This window comes from Brachionichthys hirsutus, chromosome 23, assembly GCF_040956055.1.
Source record: "Brachionichthys hirsutus isolate HB-005 chromosome 23, CSIRO-AGI_Bhir_v1, whole genome shotgun sequence".
Lineage (NCBI taxonomy): Eukaryota > Metazoa > Chordata > Actinopteri > Lophiiformes > Brachionichthyidae > Brachionichthys > Brachionichthys hirsutus.
This window is the reverse complement of record NC_090919.1, coordinates 1443112-1461034: the sequence shown is the minus strand read 5'-3', so window position 1 is coordinate 1461034 and position 17923 is coordinate 1443112. Positions and strand designations below refer to the sequence as shown.

Genomic DNA, 17923 nt, shown 5'->3' with positions numbered 1-17923 from the left:
ATATTTCTTTTGCACTAAAACAAATGTTGAAAATCTAGTTTTCTGGTCTAGAAATAGTCTCTACAGATAATGATGTGCATAAAGTGTTAAAAAGTGTAATCTGAGTAGACATGAAGCCTAAAATAATATGGGTCGGGGGGGGGGTTCCCATCTAAGATTCAGCTAATCCCCCCCCCCCCCCTCCCACCCAGGGTTGCCACATTGGTGCGTCTGGTCACAGTGGGAATTACATGCAAGGCTGCGTTTATCATAATTGCCATGGGTGTGGCTGCAACTTGTATTTCATCGCCGATGCCCCCCCCCCCGGGTGGTGTTTACGTTGGTTAAACAACCACACAGATTTGGACGTGGATAAGCGCCAGCCCACCGCCCATGAACACCTGACATAAACAGCTCAGCTGTCACATTTAACTGCTGTTTACTCAAGGCTGCTGCAGAGCTTTAATGGCGATGCAATCAGTGGGCGGGGCACCGCACGGTTCAGCAGGTCCCTATAGGAGTCCCAAAGCCCATGTCAAACATTGCCAACAATCATTTCGACATGTCACACTCGAGTTTCAGAAAGAAGCAACTTCAACCGAGGGCTAATTATTTCGGCGGCGGAATGCAACCAGGGCCACATCTCGGCTCCTTTCTGTTCTCACCTCTTCTGTTTCCCCCCCCCCCCCCCCCCCCCTTCTTCACTACCATTTTTATTTTGAGGGTGTTACCAAAGCATAAAATCACATTCATATGACACGGGAGACTGACGATGGGCACCGTCGCAGGATGTGCAGAATGACACGACCCTTAAAGGGAGGGGAGAGCGAACACAATATTTTAATCTGCGCTTGGTTTTTAGACATGCAAAATGGCTGTGATGATAGCAAACTCCTGACAGGAATTTGAGATGTTCAAACGCGGCTCTATATTTGGAAACAGATATTTATACCTCTTCTGTACTGTACTCTTTTGAAACCAAATGATCCAGCTTCCACTATCTTGTAACGGCATGCTTTAGAACACTGCAGTGTTTTTTCCACGGCATTGTCGCAAGTCAATATTTGCCCTGTGCTACAATGTGCATTATTCTCTGACGAGTCAACAATAGTTTATCGTAAACAAAGAAGGAAGCGTGAGATTTGAGTTTGTAGGACTGGATACCGAAGAGGTGTCTGTAAAATAAAACTATGCTGAAGCAAAATAGAACAATAAGTCCTGGTATTGTTGTTTAATTACCTGCTGGTCTGTGCTTCCAGCAACATCTCCAGTCCACGCCTTGGAGCAGTCAGTCTTAGACAAACAGGCTTCTGCTTTGTTTGAGAGGATAAAGAGCTTCTGACAGCTGACCTTTGCATCCAAGTCCACTCCACCTTTTAAAAGTGAAATGTGACCTACAAGCCGAAAGGATTTCTACCGCGATCGCACAGAAATAATTTATTTATTCACAATAGGGTCCCTGAAACACCGGCTGTCATACGGGTTAGTCCAGATCAACAACTGTCCATTGGATTGCCATGGAACCTGGAACCTACTGTTAATCCGGATCCCCATGATCTTTATGATTTTGTCAATCCCTTGACTTTTTTTTTTTTGCAGCATTGTCACATTTCACGCACATAAGAGTCACACCCAGTCACACCTGCACAGATACCCAAAGACATACCAACATAATTAGGCATGGATGGCAACCGATTGAGGACAAGAGCAGTGCCAAAGTTCACGAAATATGAGGCGCTAGCACGTCCTCCTTTGAAAACATTATGGCCTGTGGAACAAATGAATGCTTTGATCTCTGGTTAGGTGACGAGATTTACATGCTTACCTGAAAACGACATAACAGGGTGACATAACGGTGACTCGACAATAATTGAAGGTACAATTATGAGCTGTAGTGGAAGTTAAAACAACCACACAATCGATTTTGGCTGGAAGTTAAATTTCTTCAGCCCACCGCTGGTGAACATTTTCTCCAGGCACGCATTGTTCTATAAAGATTAAAGACCTTTGAGTGCCAGGCTTCAGTTGAACTTTTTATTGGTTCCACTGCACAACAAAACGAGAGATTAAACTGTACTTCCCTTTGACCTGCTTGGAGACACTTCCAGGACCACTCAGCAGCATTTAGACGGCGCTTTATTGTCCACGGCTCAGACCTGTCGTCAACGTTTGGGAATTCAAGCCGAGGAGACGGATTGTGGTCGCTCCTCTGTTTAACCACGTGAACGTAGAGTTCGGTGTGACGTTTCTAATGGGCTCCCACAACTGGTCGACACGAGGAAGCAAACCTGAACGCACGGTTTTGTTCAGAGTGGGCTTCTTTCTTGTCTTGTCAGATCTACTGCACCTGACGACCTCGGCGTGCCCTTGAGGATAAATGCTCGTTCTACCTCACTACTCAGTAATGCAACCGAGTTAATCACAAGAGCCTCTTGTCCTCTCTCTCCACGAGCTTGGTCCAACAGGGGGGGGGGGGGGGGGGGGGGGCATGATGAAGACAATCTTACTCTAACCAGCCCTTTATCGACACATCTGCCTCTTCAGTTCTGACGTTTTCGGCCTCCTTGAAATGGGAACCAAATGTTTTTCGACCAAAAACAACTGTGAATAAAAAGATTCTCAAGCAACATGGTGTTGAGGAATTATTTCCTGGCAGAGCCTTGCATTTTTCCCACATGAGTTTTCTGGCAATTGATAATAGGCAGAACACAACATATCGTGTGTTTGGCATACATATGAAGCTAACGGATACTAGCATCACATTAGCATTTAGCTCAGTGCTGCTAGTGCTCGCATGGCTATTGAGTTGAAGTCTTAAGACTGCTTAATAAAAGCACAGAACTTAGTTGTACAGTATAAAGCTTAAAAAGTCGTTTTTTAATGTCATGTTTATTTCACGTAAAAGGTTATGAGCCTTTGCTTATGAAGAAGACGGAAAACGGCCGAGCAGACTAAACGAAACCGCCGAAGCCTTTCACGGCTAATTAGAGCGGGTCAAGCTGACCACAAATTGCTCATTGGTGATTTTAAAAAGGAAGATCAAAGGGCACTAAGCACAAGGGAGGAACACGGAATATCACTAAGTCAAGGGAATGGAATGGCTTGGCGCTGCGCCCGAAGAGAGCCACTTTACCTCACATCGCTCATGAGGGTGAAGCGTGTTGCGCTGCCAAACCCGAAGCCGCTGTCGTGTCTACAAGCAAAGCGCTGCTTGTTTTTTTTTTTTTTTTTTACAGATGATCTCTTCATAGAATTGAATTTGCTTGTCTTTATTCTGTCCTTTCGGACGACCGTGGAGAACCTTGATAATGAGATCCGTTTGCTACTGAGTCTCAGGAATGCAAAGACAGGGAGAAAATGGGGGGGGGGGGGTAAGGACACATCATCTTTGAGTCATCTGACCGAGCACGGGGGGGGGGGGGTCCCACGACGGGGTTCGACGGGATTGGTCGATACATCGGCATTGTGACATGACAGATTCTTGTGTTGGTGCTTGCTGGCCTTTTAGCTACAAGTCATTGATCCAGAAGACAATATCGGATAACCGGATTTGTCTCGGCCGAGACATGAAACGTTATTTATCGTGTGTCAGGATATTTAACTCAATCATGTAATTAAGCGATATATAATTGTGATGTTTGATCTTATCGTTTTATATAGATTGCTTTAAAGGTTAAGATGATAAGTGGAGTCTGATTAAATTCATGGTTTTTGCATATTCTCATATGAATGTCCTGTTCCTCGCACGCTCGAGGTCTCGGTGACAAAATGTAAGTCTGGAATGTCAGGAAGTGTTCAGACCAGGAGCAGAAACCATCCCAACAGATAGTCAAAACATGCCAGAAGGCGAAGGAAAGATGCTGGAGAAAAAGAGCCTCCCAGAAAGACTCTAAGCTCTAAGCATAGTTCAGACTCTTTGCTCTTCAATTCCTAAAACGCTTAAAATTAGCGCAGCTTTGTTTGTGTGCTCGTTTGTTTGTTTGTTTGTTTGAGACACAAAGACATCTCCATCTGAAGCCGGACCGTGTCAGAGCTGGCTGACGTTACCTTGGACACCGGGACCCGGCTGTCTCTGAGCCGCTCCTCATTCCCCTGCCACCCTCTGTGTGTGTGTGTGTGTGTGTGTGCACATCGGGGTGAAGACACATGCCCTCTCCCCTCCCTTTCCGAGCATCAGACCACACTCAGCCCTGAGACCTGTCAAACACAGCTGGGACCTCTCCCCCCCTCCTCCTCCTCCTCCTCCTCCTCCCCAGACTCAAACAGGAAGCTTTGATACAGGGGTGTTGAGCAGCGAGGGGAGCGTTTCCATTTTTATCTTCAGGACCCTCCTCCTCCTGCTCCGCTCATCCTCAACTGCGTCTCGTCAGCATGAAAAGACTCTTCCCCTTCTTCCTCGTGTTCGCATCAGATGCAGAGTAACTGATACAGACGTGATCAGGGAGGGAGGGGGGGGAGTTTTATCCTACCTCGTGTTGCTTTTGAGGAGCAGGATCAGCAGAAATGACTCCCCCCCCCGTTTCCTGCGCCGACTGTCAGAAAATGCGAGCTTGTGTCGTGCACAATAAATGTCACGGGACACGTATTCAAAGTCTCCACCGCTGAGCTGTCAGCGCTTGAACTTTCAATGCGAAGCACAAAGCCAAGGCAGCTGCTGGAAATAAATGTGTTGAAATAGGGGAGCGTTCAAGACCGCCTCGTCACCTGATCTCTGCTTTTAAAGCTGTTCCCCCCCCCCCCCTGTGCCGGAGACAATAACAGGCGTGCCGGTAAACTTGTTAGTGTTTGCTCATCCCTTCTGTTGCGGAGACATTTCCATCGCTCCGGGGTCTGGCTGTCGCCCCCGCGCTGAGGTCATCAGTCAAATTGTGTTTGAGTGAGATAAAGGCAACTCGCCATCTTTAATCGTGTCCGTCTCCTTTCAGGAAATCAATTAGAAGTTCTGATTTAAAAAAAAAAAAAAAAAGGGGGTCACATGATTTCTGTGAAGGGATCGATCGTGGTTTTGTCTGCTGCTGTGTGTAATCTGTGGTAAATATTTGACTGCTTTATCAGGAAAGGATTTTAAGACAGTTCTAGTACCTCGAGAACTTTTCGGGATCCGTGCAGCCGGGGAGCGGCCTGACTCGAACCCGGCAGAAAATCTCCAGTGAGATTTTGAAGGAAAAACAAACAAACAACAGAACTGGAAACCTTTTTACTTGAGGAATGGGCAAAGATTCCTGAGATCTATTTATCTCTCTTCTACAGCTGATAAAAACACGTGGGGTTTATAACTGTGCACGGATGCTAATAAAGCTAAATATCAGCTAGAAACAAAAAAAAAAAAACATGGATCCCACGCTGTAATCACATTACTCCTGTGCCGCAGTGACCGGCAGGAGGTCGGTGATTATCCACGGTCGCTCTGGAAACACGCGGTGAAACTTGTTAAAGCCCAGCAGACGGCGCATCCCTCCCTAGCCCCGCCCTTTGCCCCGCCCTTTACCCCGCCCTCCCTCGTTCGCTCGCTCGCTCGCGCGCGAGGAGGAGAGAAGTTTGCCTGCGGCGTAGCAAGCCGAACCTTTATTGAATTTCATTCGGGGAACAGCAGCGCGAGCCTCCGGAGAGTCTTTCCAGGGAATGGCGCGGAGGAATATCTGACTGCACAGATTTCACGCCGCTCTCAAGCTGACTTCTTCTTCTTCTTCTTCTTCGCCGCTTTCCACCTTCTCCGTAGAAAACATCTCCTCCTCGTCATTGATGTCGCCAAAGTAAAGTAACGGCGGGGGAGGTGGAAAGGCTCGCGTCAGAAAGGACGGTGGCCGCGCGCGGACAGCTTACCTGTCGGTGGGCGCTTTTTAAAACCCGAGTCCTGGAGGAGACGAGCGGAGCGACACCGAAACGGAAGACGGCGGAAGAAGACGGCGCTAGCGCGGGCGACAAAAGAGCCAAACTCACGATGAGTAACAGCAAAGCCGAGAAGGAGAACGAGCAGAGTGAATTCACCAACCACGAAGAGGAGGTACGTCCGCCGCTGGCGGAGTAAATGTGATTTTATGTAGTAGTTGTTGCGCGTTTTAACTATACCGGGACTATTTTTTGTCCTATGTGTTGATGTTGTTAATGTAAAGCCCCTCAAAGGCTTTTTCCTGCTACATTTATTATCCAGTTTTTATTATTTCAATAAATTATACCGCTTTTTATCTGCAACTTGAGGCCAGCAATGTTTTTGTTTTTGTTTAAAACTTCCCCTCAAGGTGCAACAAACGCTTAAAAAAAAACAGAGAGGAAGAATCACAACCTCTGATAATAAGCAGTTCCTTAAAATCATTATTTTATTGTAGATATAATGACAAATGTTTCTGTCAAAAGGCATCAAGTGTCACTGACGGACAACTCGGGACATCAAAATACACAAAAAGCAGTAATAAATGGGGTTTTCAAACCGCTGCAACATGTGGGCGATAACGTGCAGCGCCAGACCCGTTCCCTGACAGGGAAGCAACCCCCCCCCCTTCTTATCTGCTCATGAAAGAATGTCCGAAAATATGTGAGGTAATCAGTTTAGTTTCAGGTGAAAATGTATCTTCTCTCCAAATACGCAGGATAATATCAGTTTTTCCTTCTTCCTCCTCTGTAAATATTGCACAATCCCCAATCTGTGATATATCTATCCCTTCTGGTAAATTTGTTTGCAGCGGCACCCTTTGCATGAGGGGGGGGGGGGGGGGCACGGAAGCGTCTCTATTCTTGTTTTATCAGGGCTCCACACATCCGGAGCCAAATTGTGTAAGAAAGGTGTACATGGCTGTATCGCGTATTTTTGTTGGCGTCCCTTGATGAAGCTCATTGTTCTGTTTGAAACGGTAAAACTGGATATCCAGACACGCCGAGCCTGGCCCATCACCATATTTGGTCCGTTGCTGAGGTGTTGGTGCGGCGCCACGCCGATGAGGTTGAAGTTTAAAGAACTAGAAACCTGATGGAAAGCTTCGGCTTCGCTCTGCAGTGCTTTGCTTGGCTTGTTTTTGATTCATGGCTAATCTGAATATATTAAGAGTTGTATTAACGGCATTGATGGGTTTTCTCATTTTTCGCCAAAATGCGTCTTTTTGTTTTATTTTTTTCATTATAACCAAAGACAACAAGAACCTGACACGACAGCACTGTTTAATCATCACCTCATGAATAACTCATTATCGCACCTGACATCTTTGTTGTCGCGCTAACGTGATTTATCGCTCCCTAAATGGCCTTTTCAGCTCTTGACTATTTTAATAGTCTTTTTCTCATGCCTCCCATTTCTTGTCCTCTTTTCCGACTGAACGTGTTTTGACTCATGCATTGCCTCTGAGAGTTATTACTAGTCACATCTCTCCCTGAAAGATGAATCTTGGAGCTATCAAAAAATAACTTTTCTTTACGCGACGTTGAGACTCGTCTCATGAATTGTGTAAAAGGCGGAGTAAAAGCTGGAGGAATCTAATGGCTGTGGGAACTGTTTGGAAGTCATCCAGACTTCAATTTATTCAACTTCAATTTTATCTCATGTGTAATGAGGTGGCTTGTATGCAGATACGCACATTGAAGAAGCAGACCTGCACACAGAAATTGACATGCGTGTTTGTGTGTTCACGCACGGGTGGATGGAGGCGTTTCTGCGTTCATCTCGTCCATATTTGTCCATGTTTTCTGACAGTTTATGGGTATGTGCAAAATGGATTAAATGCAGCATTGGAGACCACTGGGGGCAGTGTCACTGTAAGTCGCGCAAGATGTGACAAATTTCTGCAGACATGATGAAGAAGAGGGAGAAGTTTCTTTAAAGTATTGATTCCTCTGCTTTTGCTGCATTTTATTCCAGTTCATAGCAGTTTATTCCAACTTCCTCTGCTGTCGCTGTTTTTTTGCTGCCGTTAATGTTTGACTGCCCCCTTGTGGCTGCTTCAATGACCGATAGTGTGACAGTGGTAATGGATGTATACCGTAGTTTGACATTTCAGTACATAGAGGTAACAATAAATGACTTATTTACGGACTGAATAAAGAAAAATAGAATAAAAGTAGCACAAAAATAATTATTTGAAGACCAACTAACTAATTTTGGACAGGAAAATATGAATAAAAATCAAAAAAGGCGCGTAAGTTTTGTGCTTAACACAAAACTATAAACCATGATTTAATGAGAGTCAAAGTTTAACAACCTTACTGGTATGACTCTCACATGCCGACCCCCCCCCCCTGCACACTGTAGTATGCGGCTCAATAGATGACTGATTTGCTTAAGGGCCGTATCGAGCTTCGCCCCCCCCCCCCCCCCACCGCTTCGTTGCTCAAACACACAGCGCCGCCGCCGCGCTCCAAAGCTTGACAGCGCTTAACGTTTTATCTTCCTCTGACCGGCTCTCGCCAAACATGGCGTTGTTGCAGATGGAGGTATGCGGGTTTCGTACCGCGGCAGAATCTAATCTGGTGGGTCTGTTTGATAAGGGTTGTATTATCAGGTGTTCTGGATGCTTTCACATGCCGGCCACTCGGCGGCCAGTCGGTCCGACACGCCGTCTCTTACGTGTTGAATGTCAAAGATGCGCCTCGAGCAGCTGTACTTTCCAGGCCTTGTATGGACCCCCCCCCCCCCCGAGAGAAGGGGGTCTTCAGGGTTGATGAGGTGAACTTAAGAGAATAATGAACACATTTCTACAAACAAGCAATTAATCGCACGCATTATCAGCGGCTTGTTGGATAACGACCGTCTTCGCATCCGATGCGAGGATTTGCCTTCTTCCTGTTTGCTGTCAATAAAATTTTTACGTCTTTTGTGTGTTTTTGAAGTAAAAGATCAAATCAAACAAACGCTCAGAAGATGTCGTCATGGCTTTGAGACACCGAGATGCTGAATATTTCGCAATTTTCTTGATCTAATCGGGTGGAGAAACAAATATTTAATCGGTGCCGAAAATCGCGTTAACAACAAAGAGAGGGAATAGAGATGGAGAGCGGTGAGGACATGCTGGACAGGCCGTGACCAAATGGAATGCATCGCAGCGAACAGTCACCCGACTAAGCTCGACCTTTGACCTCCTTGTCAATTCCCCTCTAGCCGACTTGTGTTTATTCAAGCGGAGACCTGCCCAGCCTCCTCAACCACGGAGGTCTGCCGCCAAACCTCACTTGATTTTACACAAGCGAGTGAACTCTTGATATTTTCTCCTTTGCAGTAAACGGTCTATAAAAGTCGTAACGGAACCGGATATAACGGTAAAAACCAGCGGGGCGTTAAACCTTTTTAAAACATCCGTTGGTTCTACCGAGGGTGAACGTAGATCTTTGGATTGTGCTTGGCCTGCTCCGGGTATCCACCAGATCCTCTTCAAATAGCGGCTCATGTGGCCGGCGTGACCTTTTCCGTGAAGAGACGAAGGTGGGGAGCAGGAGAAGCACGGAGACGCGGAGGGAGGCCACGCCCGTCCGTAGCGCGCGGCGGTCGCAGCTCCCGAACGGATCTATGGAAAAGGGCACGCGGATGTATTAACGCGGCGTGACGTGAAACGTTACCGGAGGGGAGCAGAACAAATACCCCCCCTTGGATTCGCAAAGAGAAGTTTACGTGGTGAATTACGTCCAGATTAAAGCGTCGAACTCTCAGAATGACATCAAAAGTCAAGCTTCACCGTCGCCTCGCACAAATATCTAACCGCAGCTCCGTCTCCGCGTCTGATTGGTGGGAGTTTATTTATAAAAGCGCTGCGGGAATTGTCATCTCATCTCGGCCATTTGTCAGCTGTGCGACAAAGAGGTATTTGAAAAGACAACAACAACGAGGCTTAGCGTCAGGAACGGCTGGCAAGACTGATGGAGAAGAAAATATCAGCTACAAAGAATTGTTGAGATATACATATATGCATATATATATATAAAATGTACATGTATCCTTTTTTGGGGAACCTGCGGTATAAATAAACTTTTAAAACTAAGCACGATCTCGTAGCGCTGCTCGTCTTCAAAGGCCTCGTCGGTCAACCCGGAGCCTCCTGTGTAATAAATAACACCCGAATGAAAGTCGTCCTCCACCTTGCTTTGCTCTCTCCTCTCACCCTCACTTCATTTTGCTCCGTCGTGTTCTATAATGATCTTTTCTCGCGCACTTTTTCACTTGACGATTTGTTAATGTTTCTAATTTCCTCTCTCCGTTTTTATCTCCCTTCCCCTCCGTTTCCTTCTCTCTCCTTCCCTTCATGTGCCCCAGCCTTTTTCTTCCCTCTCTTCGGCTATCTCGTTCTCTTGCCATTTCCTCCCTCCCTCCGCCCTGGTACTGTTTATAATCTTCTCTCCTTTTCCTACCACTCCCTTCTCCATCCTGCTCTCTCTCGCCAATTTTAGTCCCAGTAGAGAAACTCCTTTACCCTTATCGCCCCCCACATGTTGAAAGCTTGACCCTGAGATATCTGAACAGAAGGACCATTTATGGTGACGAATTAAGAAGTAGGATCTGGGAAGGGACTTTCCTTTTCTTTGATACACCATCGATGGAAGTAGGGATTCAATAAAGAAAGATGTTTATGATCATATATGGCCTTGTTTTCTGCTCACTAATGAGCTCCCCTCTTGACGACAATGACGCGCTAGTCTTCGTAAAAACAGGCACATCGGCCCCGTCTTTAATAGGCGGTGCAAAAGGGGCAACTGAAACTGCGCCATCGCATAAAGGGTCCATGTTAGCATCAGAGTTCATCACAGGGGATGACTAAGCTTTTTGTTTTTGCCTTCCCTCGCACCAGACATGAACTCTCTGCCCACCCAACCTCAAAACCAAACATTTTGAGTTGTCCAGTTGGGTAGATGGCAACAAAGGAGAGTCCAGGATGGGCCGAGGGAGGATTTGGCTGATTAGTTCGCTTTAATGAGTGCTTCGGAATGTTAAGTCCGTTGAGCGAGACTTATCAGATAAGAGACAGGAAGAAGAGAGCAAAGTAGTCTGGAAGATTCTGAACGCCGGGGCGCCGACCTGTAAAAGAGTCGCTCTTTCCTTGTCGTCCAAATGGGCACCCTGAGGCCTTAATGTCGAGATTGGAAATAGCTAATAAGACAGTGAGAGCACTTGAGTGTCATTAAAACACAAGTATTCTTCCCTTAAAACAAGGGAAACAGTTATGGAGAAAGGAAGGGAAGGGAAAAACACTGACGTGGGAGCCGGCTTGCTTTTCCTCGGCCATTTGTTTGAAATGTCTTTTAAAGGTTAACCTGTTGGAACATTTACGGGCCCTCGCTGTGCTCTAATTGTCGGTCAAAAGCACTTGTGGAAGGACGAGAGAGAGAGAGAAAGAAACTTTCTTTGCTGCTCGGTCGTGACTCTTGGTAGTTTACGCAACCTCTCGGTTGAACCCCAACCTGCGCAATAACCCTGTGACCTCTTGGCGCCCGAATGTGAAACTTGACCCTGATGATTAACAGACAAATGGAGTCATCCATTTATGTCTTCTGACACCTATCGGGGGGGGGGCAGGCAGACGGAACGCGGTACCAACGCAGCGCAATGTCGACTCGCATCGCAAAAGGAATGTGAGAGTTTTCCCCGTTTCGTTGGTTTTAGTAACGCTGCACTCAAATGATGCAGGAAAACTCAACCGGCTCTGAGCTCGCACACGCTTTTGGGTAGACTTTGCTTCGATTTTTAGGTCGGTCGCACTTTTGTGTGCTTTTGAAAGCGACCCATGCAGGTAATCGCAGCGTAGCTACACACGCAGATAGATGCTACAATCGGCTACGGTACCTCCCTTTAGCAAGGCTTCAAGGTTAGAGATGTGTCCTCCACGCAACTCAAAGGTGCTCCACTTACACAGTTCGCTTGGCTGTCAAATGAATACACACACTGACACACACGCACACACACACACACACACACACACGTCGGGGAGAGAGAGAGAAGCAAAAAAGTAATCATCTCACATCACGCCAAGGTCGTGTCCCTCATTACAGCCGGAATGAATGGTCAAAAAAAACCACTCAATTAAAGCGAGAGATCTGAGAAAGTTAAACGGGGCACGCTGAGCCATTTCAGGCGCTAGGTGTAGCGCAGTCCACACAATGGCTGGATGGAAATGACACATGAATAAGACACAACGTCGTTTAATTAGGAAAATCAACGCAGCTGTTAAAAACGGCCGACGAATTGCGTTGCGTGCTGGAAGAAATTAAAAATGCTTTCGCTTTCAGACTTTGAATGGCGTTTATTGTTCTGTTCGTTAAGCAGAAGTGCTTTTAATTTTGCCCAATTAAGGCTCCGTGTCATTCGACAATGGGAAGTATGTGTGGCAGGAACTTTGGTCTTTGGGTTTAAGGGCTGAGTTTCAAATAAACCGTTTCCTGTAGATGACACTTTGTTAGCGAAGCCAGGAATGTTTTTTTGTTTGTTGTTTCTGAGATATTTTTAGCACCCGATGTCTGAGCTCAATGCTAAATTTATCACCCTTTGTAAGTCTAAAGTGTCTTTGATCTTATTCTCTAAGCTATTGGTGGTTTTGTGCTCACATGGTTACTGGAAGAGATGTCACATCACAGCAACGGCTGTCGGGCGTTTAAACAAAAGCGATCGGTTAATCCAACTCAATTTTATTTCTATAGCACCAGATCCATAACAGAAAGTCGTCTCAAGGCGCTCGGTAGGTGTAGCAGGGAAAGACGGAACCTTTAACTGTGTTAAAGGCTGCACTGGGAGCTAATAAAACGAGCAAGTTAATCATACGGGTTTGGAAAGAACTGCCAAACAAAGGAGGAACAGCAAAAATCATTGCCCAAACTCAAATTTGATCAGCTGTGCTTTTAGTTTTCCCTGCAAATTATTTGTTGTAGGAGATTAGCCATCATAAAAGACTGTAAAGAAGAAGACTAATTTATTTTCTTGCACATTTCCTAGCAATATCTGCAGTTTAGCAGAAAGAAATGACTTATTATACAAGTCCAACGTCTGTTTTGCTCCATCTCAGCACCAGCAAACCCTCAAAGTGCAATGGGAGCGTATCAATAAAGGGGATGACCTCATCCCAGGGCTTGTGGAGGAATCAAGGATCTCTGATTAGAGGTGCATTGATCCGCCGGGACTTGCTGCAGAAGTGTTCTTAATAAGATCTGATGTTTCTGGCCCGGGGCTCCACGCTCTGCTGTGCCTCCTCTAAGGTGTTGCCAGGAAACTACGCTGGTAGCCGGCTGTGAAGTGCATGGCTAACCTGTGTTATGCTGTTTTTGATCAAAGCCTCGCCTGCGTGGTTGCCATGTGAGCACATCGTAAACGGTCAATGATTCAAAGACCTATACGAGGCGACTCAGCATTATGGAAATGCCCGCCGCGTGATGCTCGGAAGAACCATCAAACGGTGGAAAAGGGCTTATCTTGTCTTTTTTTTAAAAATGAAACGGTAGAAACGGTTCAACCCCTCGCTTGACCTTCAGCTCGGTTCGCTGCATCGTGAAGCCGCGCCTCACTTTACCTGGCGGCGCCACCTTTTACCGCCCTCGCGGCCTCTCCGGGGCTCGCACCAAAGCGCCGTAGTTGTAGACCGATACTGTAATCAATGGCAGATGTCTGCAGGAGGGGAGCCGCGCACGTACGCGCCAGACGCCGCGATCATATATATATATATCGCAACAGCTGACGTCAGGAAGCCTCGGGAAGGAGGCGCGACTCGGGCTGGAATGCCCCGTTGTTCTGTTCGTCTTCGCTTGTCTGACGTTGTGCGCTAACCTCGTGTTTAGGGTGCGAGTTGACGCCACCATCTGCATTGTTGTGGCGTATAAAATGCCCACATTGGTTAAGTGTGTTTCCGATATCAGCTCTTTTGAATCTGATGGGGGGGGGGGGGGGCTCTTTGGGGACATTTTTAACAAGATGTGGAGAAAAATGGCAAAAACAAAGCCAGAATATTGTCGCTTTTGATTTTTACCATCAGCGCTTAGTTTTATGAGCTCTCAGTGACTGCCCTTGTCGTTCCTGATTGATGCCATCCTGTTTGGGTCCTTTGTTCCCACTATCGACCCTCTATCGGCGCTTCAACAGGACGGCAGGAGACGGAGCGCGGCTTCGACCCTGCAGGGTTCGGCTTGGCTCAGATAAGGTAACGGCAAAGGTGAGAAAGTCGGCGAGCAGAGATTTGTTGGCTCCGCAGCTACCGCGCCCCCCCCCCCCCCCCCAGTTGCTGCTCTCCTTTGTTTGCGAGGCGCTCGCTCTTTTGGCATCAACGGGGCGCGTCGGGTTACACGTGTTAGTTCAGCATTTCCTTTGGCTCCCCCAGTTGTGAGTCCGTTATCTAACGAATCCGCCAGCTTCGCGTCTGCTATGCAAATCGCGTACCTACCAGAATGTAATTTAAGCCTCAAATAGAATCCGAATATTAAACAAGTAATCAGATCACATGACCTGGCATTGATCTGAGCTGGTTTGGTCTGAGGTCCGTCTGGTTTCGTCGCCTCCACGGCGCAACCCGATCTCCATTCGTCTCGGACGCCGGTGCTTGTGTTGGAAGATCCGCTGCTGTTCACACGAGCTTTGTGGCGACATTCGTGGGATGTCCTGTTGGCGTTCCGATTCAGACGCCGCTGACGTGTCGGGCTTGAAGAGAACGCACGGAAGGTGCGGTGCTTGCGCTGTGGGAAGGTGTGTGTGTGTGTGTGCGTGTGTGTGTGTGTGTGTGTCGTCGGTGTGTGTTTACCGAACTGAAAGTCTCCTCTAGTGTCGTCCTCGAGAACCTTTTCCTTGAGAACCTTTTCCCCGGTCCGGTGCCTTTATCCCGGCAGCCCTCGTCCGTTCCTGTCGGTAACGCAGGCAGCTATTTATAACCGCTGGAGGTTAATGAAAAATACCTGATTTCTCCTCCTCGTCTTCCTCAGGTTCGGACGCTCTTCGTCAGCGGCCTACCGCTGGACATTAAGCCGCGGGAGCTCTATCTCCTGTTCAGACCATTTAAGGTACGTTTGTATGTTTTTAATGGACCGGCAGCTATTTTTAGCCGCTCGTCTTTCCGCCAGTCGGTGGGGGAGGACCTCCATTAATGGTGATGAAATAAACGGCGATGGAAACTCGTCCGTGCTCCTGAGGCCGACGCTCAATCGCGTCTTGATCCACGGAGAAGCTTTAGAGGTCGGGGAAACGAAGCGACTCGTTTCCCCGACCTCGAGTTGAAGCGACTCGCCTTTGTTCCCAGTTCTGACACTCTCTTTTCTTTCTCTTTTCCAGGGCTACGAAGGCTCCTTGATCAAACTTACCTCCAAACAGGTAGGCGCCGTGACGCACCGAAGCTCAGCCTATTGAACGGAGGCGTCAGCCGGACGCCGATCACCGTCCCGTCTGCGCTCTCGCTCATCGACGCCGTGCATTTCCTCGCTTCCCCTTTTACCGATTTCCCCCCCCCCCCCCCCCCTGTTCTATCGGCTTGTTGACGACGCAGGATGAAGTACCCAGAGTAGGGGGGGGGGCAACAACTTTATTGTGTTGAAGTGTTGCACCGACTTGCCTTCGGCAGTCAGATTTGTACGCTTGTAGTCGCAGACGGCCGACTCTGGTGGGATTGTGCAGGAATGGGAAGGGAGGCGGGGAGAGAATTCCGATCCGAGGTGTGTCAAAGCGAGCTTTTTTGAAAAGAGCGGTACCGACTGAGTGTTGCCTTCGGGGGGCCGGGACTGAAAATGAGCTCCGCTGGCAGGTGTCCACAATTTAGCCTCACATTGGCGCTCCATCTGCCGCGGTGCGCCGGTTCTCCTGAAGATGAGACGGACCGACGAGGAGCGTTCAGGGCCATTTAGATCCCGGTTAGCTTGTCGGCTAACTTGTCAGAACTTCCCGTGACCTGCGACCCCCCTTCCCTGCACCGCCTTGCCTCTAAACAAGGGTCGGCCCGCGCCGATGTTCTGGACTCGCAAACGAAACTGCACAACATTCCTCTCCCCTCGGCTAACGACGACGGTGACGTAAATCAATTGATCCCCCCCTCCCCCCCCGCTCTCCGACTCTGAGAACACGCAGCCATCTCCTTATATAGCAAGAGCCAGATCTCAGACCTTCTCTATTTATATTCCCCTTACGAGTCCTCCTCCTGACGTCTTCACATGGTCCCTCGTTTCTTCTTTCTCTCTCTTCCTCCTCCTCCTCCTCCTCCTCCCTTTCTTTCTCTACTTGTTCAAAATTCCCATAACCCCACACTGCTTTTCCAGATCACACGCAGCAGCGTGGCCCCATGAGAGCGGCATGTTTAGAGACTTCTCCTTGCCCCACCCTCCTCCCCACTTCCACACACACACACACACACACACACGCACTTCCTGCGTGTTTTCTTTGTTCTTATCTGCAGCCGTGGTTATAAATCTGACAGCCGAACCTCGTCTTTTCTCCCCTCACCTTTCGTTAAACCAATCACAGATGAGAACGCCCGTTTGAGGACGTCCTGGAATCTATTTCTACATCTTGCCTCACGTCTTTTCATTTTCATCCTCACCTCTCACCTCTAACTTCTCATTCCCGAGACCCCCCCCCCCCCCCCCCCCCCCACACACACACACACACACTCACTCTCTCTCTGCCTTCCTCTCGCTCACGTTGTCCGTATTTGGGCATAGGAGAGGTGGGTGATGAATTCTCCTTGTACGATGTTGCCTCTCTTTAAGGAGGGCAGGGGAGATGGAGCGCGGGGGGGGGGGGGGGGCGGCAAGTAAAAGAATAAAAGAATAAAACAGAACGACAGAAATGCCGACTCGGTGTTCTGCCTTAAACCATGTTTCTTTCTTTTGTCTTGTCTTCGTGTCTCCGCAGCCGGTGGGGTTTGTCAGCTTTGACAGTCGATCAGAGGCGGAGGCTGCAAAGAATGCCTTGAACGTAAGTGTGGTGCCCTTCGTGCCCCCTTCATGCCCCCTTCGTGCCCCCTTCAGGCTCCATCTCGGCTCTGGACTATTTTGCGATGACTGGGGGAATGGCGTCTATCCTGCCTCCTGTGCAAAAAAAACGCATTTTCGGTAACGGAAACGGTATTTTTCTTCGCGGTGAATCCGGGTGAAGATGCCGTTTTAAGCAAATAAAGCCCGCTCTGCAAGGTCAGGTGGAAAATTAGCTGATTTCTTACAGAAATATAGATGAGATTGATCCAGGGTTTAATTTTAATCTCATTTATTTCGCTCGGTAGATCCTTGATGAGGCAAACGTCTTCTCAGGGTTTATTCAGCTCTCATGAAACATAGTACGGATAATTGTACTTGTAATTATATTACCTTTTCTAGGTATTCTTGGAAGTTTTTCTCGATCCCTCCGTCACGAGCAGAGTCGACTTTGTTTAAAGCAGAGACTTGAGGAAAGGATTCCGTAGGAATTTATTTCTCAGTGGGGCTGAGAAGTGAACAGCGCTCTTGTTTTTTTTCGGGGGGGGGGAGTTACATCCCGGGGGGGTCATATGGAGATGAGGCAGAGTTTTGCAAACATCTATCTGCATATTGAAATAGGAAGACGGAAAACTGAGGGGAAGGAAGGATGAGATTTATTTAAGTCTGTAACTTCCTATTTCCTCTTAAAATTAGGCTTTGTTCTCCTCACGACGCCGTTAGAGCAGTTACAATTATCACCAGGACGGTACACGCAGACCTGCCCCCCCCCCCCCCCCCCAACATTCATCCAGGTGGTTCTAACGGCTTCGTTATATACATGTACCTTATTAAATCTCAGCTGCGAGCGCCCTGAGCCGAGGCAATCCCAGTTAATTCCCTCCCCTTCATGAGAAGAGAGTCTTCCTCACTGTTTCGGCTCGGCTTTGCTCGAGTCGGCAGGGACGAACCGGGGGGGTGGGGGTGGGGGGGTAGACCTTCCTCGCAAAGAGCTTCAGAGAACTTTTCCTCTCCTCCTCCGCCCATCTGGCCGTCTGTTCTTTTGTTTTCGTGGGCTTTTTAGGCGAGGCTAATCGGCGGGTTTGCGTAGTTCTTGGGTAGATTCTTC

The 17923-nt window shown here is 47.9% G+C and overlaps 1 protein-coding gene across 1 annotated transcript; it reads left to right on the top strand.

Annotated features, from left to right (window-relative positions):
- The first annotated feature begins 5920 nt into the window (after positions 1 to 5920).
- On the top strand, positions 5921 to 16905 carry LOC137911679 (RNA-binding protein with multiple splicing-like). Its single transcript, XM_068756059.1, has 5 exons — positions 5921 to 5983; positions 14842 to 14919; positions 15188 to 15226; positions 16757 to 16819; positions 16873 to 16905. Exons 1-5 carry the CDS (start codon positions 5921 to 5923, stop codon positions 16903 to 16905), a joined length of 276 nt encoding a protein of 91 aa, XP_068612160.1.
- The last annotated feature ends 1018 nt before the right edge of the window (positions 16906 to 17923 follow it).

Excerpts from the sequence above, each read along its gene's own strand:
- LOC137911679 (XM_068756059.1), top strand. The coding sequence starts at position 5,921 with ATGAGTAACAGCAAAGCCGAGAAGGAGAACGAGCAGAGTGAATTCACC. Across the intron at positions 14,920-15,187 it reads TCCTGTTCAGACCATTTAAG|GGCTACGAAGGCTCCTTGAT; the intron begins GTACGTTTGTAT and ends TCTCTTTTCCAG. Across the intron at positions 15,227-16,756 it reads TCAAACTTACCTCCAAACAG|CCGGTGGGGTTTGTCAGCTT; the intron begins GTAGGCGCCGTG and ends GTGTCTCCGCAG.